Below are 8,895 nucleotides of genomic sequence, written 5' to 3' on the forward strand. Positions count from 1 at the left end.
ATTTCATTCTGTTCTTCATTTATATACCATATATATATGATTATATATGTTTGTGCTTGCGTCTGTGTGTGTTGAGAACTGTAAGAACAAATAATCCTTCATTAGCACCCTCAATAAAATGCTTAGCACCCCCTTAGCACCTGCAGAAAAAAATATCTGGAGCCGCCACTGCGTGAGAGCTAACTGTTTGCACAAGATATGTGTTTAAAACTTTGCTATTGACTATTGGAATCAACTCTGTCTGTTAGTATATATCAAATGAACTACTGGATGGATTTTAATGAAATTGTCAGAAAGAAACCATTGGGTATATATAATGTATATATTTTTTAACCTTGAAGCCCAATTCAAGATAGTCACCACAGCCGACTGACCTCAGAAGACAAAAACGACAGTAACTCAGCTAATTTAATAAATACTGTGCTAAAATTTGATGTGGTAGTAGCTTACAGTCATTCACAACACACACCCCAAAAGCAAACAGATAATGTAAGATATTACAAGACAGCTGAAAACTGTCCTTTCTCACCGTAGGATGATCTTAGTGTAAAACTTTGGCATAGAAGGCTGCCGGTCTTATGCATTCCTTTAAGGAATGTTAGGCCTTTAATTTAAACAAGGACTCCCCAGTGATTGTGCATTGATACACACACACACACACACACACACACACAATAAAGCCTTATTAAAGTTGTGGCAGCTCAGTGGGCGTGTATGACAGAGGCTGTTTTTTTTATGAGTGGGCTATGGAGCCTCTGACGACTGAAAGCTTTGGGTTATTACAAAACTCCAAACCACAAACATACTCTCCCAGGAGGCATGAGTCCGAGAGAGGAAGAGAAGAATCCACTTACAGAGACGGAGAGTCACAGTCCACCATTAAACCGACCTTTTCCCTGCTGTGTATGATGAATTCTTTCATTTCCCCTCATCACATTATCCTGCTGCTGCTGCTGTGTGTTTGTACATATCCCCGGTTTTCAGGTGGACCCTTTACATCAGTGTTTAATTCTAGACCATTACTTCACTTACGTTGAGAGGCAACACTGAATTCTTTACTGCATAATGCAGATTTCATAAATACTAAATATAACAGTTATATTTCTTTAGCAAGTTTCTTTTATAGTGTACGTACATAAATACTTTTGTGTGAATAATTAGAATCCTCTTCCATTATTATTCATCATTACATTATATCAATGATGTGCCCAGCAGGACTCATGCTGATGTTTAGCTCCTGACTCACATCTGCTCAAAGAAGACACGGCAAAATGTTTCAAGACACCTGCATTGATTTTTCTCAGCACAGAGAGCAGATGAGTTATCTCAACATGTATTATTGCATCCTGTTTAACAGAAAGGCAGCCGGGTCATTCTCTGACCAAAGCCCCTTTCTGTTGGTGAGACGTCTCAAATGAGTAGGTTACTGAAAAGAAAGGATAAATGTCTCAAAGAAAACTAATAATTTAACAAGAGAAACTGCATTTTCTGTGAAAATGCAGTGTGAATGCTGAGTGCCGAATGACTTTGCTGACAAAAGAATTGTTAACTGAATTGTTCAAATTAAAAGAAGCAGATAACAAGCTAAAATCAACGAAAGATGTTGTAAAAGTTTAAATGAAAAAAAAAGAAAATTAGCTAAAAAACACAATTAGCTAAACTGTAGCTAAAAGCTAAAATAATAAAGCTGTAGCAAAGAGCAAAAATGAGCAAAATGGAATCTAAAAGCTTAAATTAGAAAAAATGTAGCTGAAAGTAACAAAATGGTAGCTAAATGGGAAAAAAATACCAGAATGCAAACTAAAAGTAGCAAAACAATCAGTAAAAGACAAAATGAGCAAAACACTATCTAAAAGTGAAAATTAGTCAAAGCTGTTGGTATGTGGGGAGTGTATTATGTGATTTGTCCAGCAGATGGCGTTCAGGAGCATGATGGGTGAGCAGCTGGGAGATTATGAGACGCACCTGCAGCTCGTGAGAGGAGATTAGTGGAGGGGCATTTAAGGAGCAGGCTGCCGGGTCTTCAGTGCCTGAGTATTCGCTCTAGTGGTTTCTTTCAAGCCTAAGCTGTATTCAAGTCTGGAGGATCAAGTTCTGGATCAAGAAGCCTGGTATGCTCTGTCCCCCTTTAAAGACAAGTCGTTCAAACCGAATCCTGTCCGCTCTCCACCGATCTCCAACAACCACCATCTCCTCTGGCTGCTCCCAACGTGCTCCTATCTCCAACGCCACCTGTGAGTCACTTACCTCCCTGCAAACACCAACGGCCTTCCCAGACATATCTCCTCTTCTTCCAGTAAGAGTCCTCCATCTGCCGTCCGCATTTAAAGTGTGCAAACAATCTTTAAACCCTGTGCTCTTTTCTCAAGTTCCTGCCGAGTTCCTGAGTTACCTGAGTCCGTGTCCGGTGAAGTCCAGATCCATTTCTTACTCCCTGCTGAAGGAGTCAATAAACTTTTGAACTTACATTGAGTTTCCTGAGAGCTTACTTTCTGCATGTGGGTTAACTATCTTGGAAAAACCATGACAAAAGCTATAAAGGAGTAAAACAGCAGCTAAAAGCTAAGAGTTGCAGAACAGTAGCTAAAACCTAAATGTAGCATAGGAAAATAAAAAGAGAACAAAGTTTTCAAACAATTGAAAAAATCTCAGTGCATCACTATGAAGAATTTTATTTTAAATAAAGTGAAATATTTTGAAAAGTATTAAAGTTACTAAAACTAAAATCATAGCAGGAATGTTCTGAATGAGCTGAATGTTTTGATACGTGAATTGTTAAAATAGCATAAAGTAAGTGGAATTAGTTTGTTTCCAAAAATTATGGAAGAAAAATAGAAAAGCAGTAGTTGCTGACTCAGCATTCATACTGCTAATCAAAAACTATCATGTTGCTTTTTTTCATAATTCTTAACAGGATTTCTGAACAGAATCTGCAAAATGAAGCAGTGCCTTGTCAAAGGTAAGTAAACCTTTCATTTCTAAGGTCTTATAAATCTGGACTTGATAATAAAAACCATCTGGTGCTAAAAAACCAAATCCATCAAAATGTTAATTTTTGCAGAACCACCTTCAACAACAATAACACTCTTTAAAAGCCTTCTGTATGACTTTATCTATTTTGACCCACTCTTCTTTACAACATTACAGTTCTGTGTATTTGCAGGTATGTATTTCTGCTTTTTTAAGGTCCAACTGCTGCAATTCAATCAAGTTGAGGTCTGGACTTTGACTTGGTCTATCTAGGAGCTTAGATTCTTTCTCTCTTTTTTTAGTCATCCTGTTGTTGATTTAACTCTAAAACTGGCCCTTGGTGTGAGTGAGAGCACAAATGGTTGTTTGCCTCTATGTGTCCCTGTGATGGACTTGCGAGCTGCCTAGGTTGTCCCCCACCTCTCGCACAGTGACTGCTGGAGATAGGTCCCAGCTCCCTGTCACCTGGAAAGCAGAAGCAGGTAAAGAAGATAGATGGATAGACGTTGATTTGCTGCTGTGTTTTGGATCATTGTTCTGTTGCAGGAACCAAACAGGGCCGTGCAGCAGAACAATGTGTCTACTGTAGTTTTATTTCTGTACCAGACATTTTCGCAAACCTAAGTTGTGCTGCAATGCTCTTTCGGAAGAAGAGGCTTTCTTCTGTAACCTAGCAGAGCAATAATGGTTTTGCTCTGGTTTTATGTGTGTTCATGTGTTCACCATTAGTGAATTGCCTAATAAACTACAGAGTCAATGCTGTTTGTAATTTTTTTGAGCATCACATGGTCTGACCTTGGAGAGAACTTGTTAAGACTGCTAACTGGCTCGAATGGTTTTTAGTTGTGAATAATATCTCTCACTGTAGAATAATGGACTTCAAATTTAATATGTTTATTGTCAGGTAGATAGTTTTAAAACAAGAAATGAAACTCTTTGTTTGATTGTGCGTTTTTAACCCGGATGTGAGAAGAAAAGGCTAGGGTGGGGGTGGAAGATAATGGTCTTTTGAAGGAATTAACAATCCCCATTGCTTCAGGATAGAAGCTGTTTTACACTGCAGTAATCTGAACCTCTTACCTGAGGCCCTGAGTGTAAACAAGCTGGATCCTGAATCATGAGGCTGGTTCGGCAGTGTATTCTCCTGAGACAGATATCCTGCAGTGATGGTAGGGGTGCGTGGACAGTCCTCTCTGCAGTTCTGATGACTATTTGCAGCTGCTTGCTGCCCTTGTGCCACAGTAATGTCAGGATGCTCTGGGTGATGAAACTGCAGAAGCTGAGGAGGAGGTTTGGCAGCAACACATAATACTTAAAGCCAGTATCTCACGGTTTATGAGGGTTGGTGACAAGTTGTAGTTCTCTAACTGCAGAATAGAAGTCCAGTTCCTTTGTTCTTATTTTTTTATTTTTTATTCTCCTCTATATTCTGAAAGTCTGCAATGTGGGAACAGGAAAGGTTCAGCTTTTAGATTATTGGGCTGCAACAGTTGCTGCTCTAAGATCGTCGCTGATTTCTTACCTGCTTTGGCATTGCATTCACCTGAGTGCTCCAAAGCAGCAAATTGAAAAAAAACCTCCTGCTTTTATAGAGGAAATCATGCTTCCTGGTGATCAGTTAATCAATGGATCTGATCAGCTGCACCTCACTGCTGCTGATCCTATACACCAACCTATCCTAACTTCTTCAAGGAAGCATAATAGGTCCCCTTTAAAGCTGAACAAGAAATAACAAAAAAAACCAGCAAAGAACCAAAACTCAAAAATACCGAAATTCATGACATAATTTTATTTATAAAGCATCTCATGAAGTCATCACTGCTTAGAGTTACAGGGATGCATGGTTCTACAGAGATAGGACTGTTCATGAGTCTAGCTACAGTACTAAACAGAAACCTGGAGTTGTCCTTGTTCTCCTCTATTAAAGATTAATAAAATGACATATGGAGTACTTACTGTTACCATGACTGGGTTCATTATTTCCCTTATTCTTTTATAGCTTTTCTTTTTCTTTCTTCACTTTTTTTTGTACCATGTTGGGGATGCTGTGGTAGCTCAGCGGTCAGTTTTGCAGTTTTGTAATCTTGAGGCTGTCAGTTCAAGCCCGGATTGAGTCATGAAGGTGTGGAACAATTTCTGAATCTCTAATGCGCGTTTGCTTGTTGTGGCAACCCCTGCAGAAGGGAGCAGCCAAAAAAAAAAAAAAAAAGAAAACAACAAGCTGTACTATGTACAGGATTTTCATTTTTTTAACATATTCTCCTCTTTAGCAGAATTTAACTCTTGAAGATCTGTTGAAGTTTTTAAAAAACTACAATACAACAACCCAAGTACTATTAGGACAACCTGTTTCAATGGCTCATGAACCCTGTTGCAGAATCTAGATACAAACAAGGTAGAGCTTGAATTTGTTGTTGAAAAATACTGTTTTCTAACAAATTAGTTTCTTTTAGACCTGCCTAATTTCTTGGCATTGTTCAGCTACGCTCCATTCATTTTAATCAGTTTTGAGAAGAACCATACTGTAGCAACCAAAGCTACATCTGTAAAGCAGGGACCTTTTCTCTCTTTATAATCTGTGAAACATGACATATCTTTTAAAACACAACACTCACTTTCCATTTTTATTTAAGACCTTTATGAAGTTTAATCTGTTAAAAACCTGACAACATGAGAGTCACTCTGATGCTTTGTTTGTATAAAAACTGAAAAACCTGCATTCTGCATAAAAGAGCCATTTTTTTTATGGAGATGATGTACTTATTATTGCCCACCCTCAAAGGCCAATGCCTGACTTTTTGTGCCTGTGTGTGTGTGTGTTGTGTTAGCAAAATATATTTTGAACCACTGGATGGATCTTAATTAAACTTCCAGAACATGATCACTAAATGTATATCTTCAGCTGATTAAGCTCTGAAGTAAAGCCAATTCAAGAGGGCTGCCACAATTTAGCCAACACACAAACAGCTATAACTCAGGTAATTTTACATGTATTGAGCTAAAATAGTGGTAGTGGTAGTAGCTGAGACTAATTCAAAGCACATATTAGTGCTAACCCATCTTAACATTATTTACAAGATTTCTCTAAAATGGTTATAATTTTGCCCCTTCTCATAAGAAGATGATCTTAGTTTAAAACTCTGGTATAAAAGGCGGTGGGAGAAATGCATTCCTTGAAGGAATGTTAGACATTTAATTAAAAATAAAGTAATTGAATCTAATCTGTCACTAAGTACAGAGCAGATAGATAGATAGATAGATAGATAGATAGATAGATAGATAGATAGATAGATAGATAGATAGATAGATAGATAGATGGATGATTGGACTTTATTGATCTCTTGGGTAATTCAGGAAACTTAAAATAATTAAGAAGTTCTGTTTAGATCAGGATCTTTTTTTATGCTCAGACGTGACGTTTTGTAGATGTTCTTCTAAATGAGGCCAGATTGTCGGCTCCATCTGTTTCTCCATCTGACGTGCTGCACCTGTGAGGTTCACCCTGCAGCGCGCGCCGCAAAGAGATGAATATTGATTCCACTTCTGCTGCTAATTCTTGGAAAGCTGTCTCGCAGCGCGCGCAGCCCGCACGTCACCGACCTGACATCAGCACACGGTTTAAATACCCGCAACATCCGAGCGCCGGGACACAACAAACAGAGAGGCATCAGCTTCATGTGGGAAGAGCAGAACGCACACCTGGAACCCGAACAGTCGCTTCAGACTCGCGCACTTTGTGCTCCGTCACGCGGGATGTTTTCTTCTCGGGTTTGAGTAAACGACTTTTTCCTGCACTTTACCAACAGTCCCCCTAAAGCTCGTGCTGGGTTTGGTTTTTAATGATGATCAACGAAACTGTTGCCTTTGGAGAACTGGACCCGAATGCTCTCAGCCACAACCACAGCTCGTTCCCCGCGCTGCGCCTCGAGTCCAGGAATTTGGTCACTTCTGCCACGATGTTCGCCGTGGGAGTCCTGGGGAACCTCATCGCCATAGTGGTGCTGTGCGTGTCTAAGAAGGAGCAGAAGGAAACCACTTTTTACACTTTAGTTTGCGGGATGGCCATCACGGACCTGCTGGGCACGTGCTTCACCAGCCCGGTGGTGATCGCCACATACGTGTCCAACCGGTGGCCAGGAGGCACGCTGCTCTGCCACTTCTTCTCCTTCTCCATGCTGTTCTTCGGCTCGGCGGGCATGTCCATCCTGTGCGCCATGGCCGTGGAGCGCTACTTGGCCATAAACCACGCGTACTTCTACTCCAAACACATCGACCGGACGATGGCGCGCTTTGCGCTCCTGGTGACCTACCTGGCCAACATTGTGCTGTGCATCATGCCCAGCTTCGGCTTCGGGCAGCACGTGAAGCACTTCCCTGGGACGTGGTGCTTCCTGGACTGGAGGGCGTTGGATCCGCTCGGAGCGTGTTACTCCTTCCTTTACGGCGGCGTCATGCTGCTGCTGATCGCCGTGACGGTGCTGTGTAACCTGGCGGTGTGCAGGTCCCTGGTGGGGATGAACCAGAGGACGGGGATAGTTCGGACCGAGCTGTGCGAGCAGAGCGGCTCGCGGCGGCGCTTCCCCCGGCTGCATTCGGTCACCTCGGCCGCAGAGGTCCAGATGTTCTGGCTCCTGGTCTTCATGACCATTGTGTTTCTGGTCTGCTCCATCCCTTTGGTGGTAAGGACAAATATTTTTTGTCTTCTAAATCGTGTGTGTTCAAGAAAGTTAGCTGATATTAGAATGTTTATCTGTTTTGTTTTTACCTGGCAGGTGCGAATCTTTGTTAACCAGCTCCACGACCCTTCCTACATTTCTGCTGGGGGGAAGCCGGACTACCGGAGCGACATTCTGGCGATCCGGTTCGCCTCCTTTAACCCCATCCTGGACCCCTGGGTCTACATTTTATGCAGGAAGAACCTCCTACTGAAGGGCTGCGGGAGGTTAAAGAGAGCAGTAGCCTGGGCTAAGGAGGGCCGAGGTGATGACAAGGGCTGGGTGGGGGGCCAAAACTCACCCCCGTCTCTACACAGCAGCGACACCATCTACGCGTCATTACGCAGGGCCAGCTACAGGAACCACATGAGACACCCCCTGAAGACCGCGTCTTTTACAGACTTCGCCATGAGACAAGCGTGGGAGTACGACACGTCGCGCGCCAATTTCCACCCGTTCAGCGTGGAGTCCACCGCCATCATCGGCTGCGATGAGGAGGAGGAGGAGGCGGCCGCGCGCCGGGAGGAGGCCGAGAAGAGCTCCCCGGGGCGCAGCTGCGTGGCGCACGTCAGGAGAGTGGACATAGTTACCTGCACGTTCAGCACACCGAGCTCCAGTCAGTCAGTCAAATGTCTCTGATGCTCTTTTGTTCGACTCAAATGCCACATTCCAAACTTTAAACTCCGATTTGTGATCGCCCGCCGCCGAAGGGCGAAGCTGGAGCGTTCATGTTTTTGTCCATACTATAGATTCAATCAATGCAGAAGCGCCTCCAGATAGTTTGTGAGGAAGGGTCAGATAAAAAAAAATACAGCTTTTTTAAATATCTTCTTGAACAATATCTTTTTCTAAGCACACAATTATACATATTGACCAGCACACAAAAAAGATTCAATCAAATCCATACTGCCAGTTTCTACGTATTTTATTTTATGAGGCTCTGAGTATCTTGATGCCCAAGACAACTGCCTACCTTTGCCTGATAGTGAATCTGAGGAACACCAGTGGAATATGGGGCGCCGTTTGTAAACGAGCTTGTGCTCAAAATTCATGCCTAAATTTTGTCACATTTAGCTTCAAACACTGTTTAAAAATGTAGTGTGGATTTTCTGATGTTACTTTTTACAACATTTAGCTAGTTAAATGTAATTGTTACAGCTACATGCTAAATAAAAATCTAAATCCTAAATGTTAAATCTAAATGTTAAAT

At 41.9% G+C, this 8,895-nt stretch overlaps 1 protein-coding gene across 1 annotated transcript; it reads left to right on the plus strand.

The window, feature by feature from the left end:
• Positions 1 to 6,524: 6,524 nt before the first annotated feature.
• ptger4c (prostaglandin E receptor 4 (subtype EP4) c) lies at positions 6,525 to 8,791 on the plus strand. Its single transcript, XM_017430738.3, has 2 exons — positions 6,525 to 7,649; positions 7,743 to 8,791. The coding sequence occupies exons 1-2, from the start codon at positions 6,810 to 6,812 to the stop codon at positions 8,322 to 8,324; spliced, it is 1,422 nt and encodes a 473-aa protein (XP_017286227.2). The 5' UTR covers positions 6,525 to 6,809; the 3' UTR covers positions 8,325 to 8,791.
• The last annotated feature ends 104 nt before the right edge of the window (positions 8,792 to 8,895 follow it).

The sequence above is a fragment of the Kryptolebias marmoratus genome, linkage group LG20 (assembly GCF_001649575.2).
Source record: "Kryptolebias marmoratus isolate JLee-2015 linkage group LG20, ASM164957v2, whole genome shotgun sequence".
Lineage (NCBI taxonomy): Eukaryota > Metazoa > Chordata > Actinopteri > Cyprinodontiformes > Rivulidae > Kryptolebias > Kryptolebias marmoratus.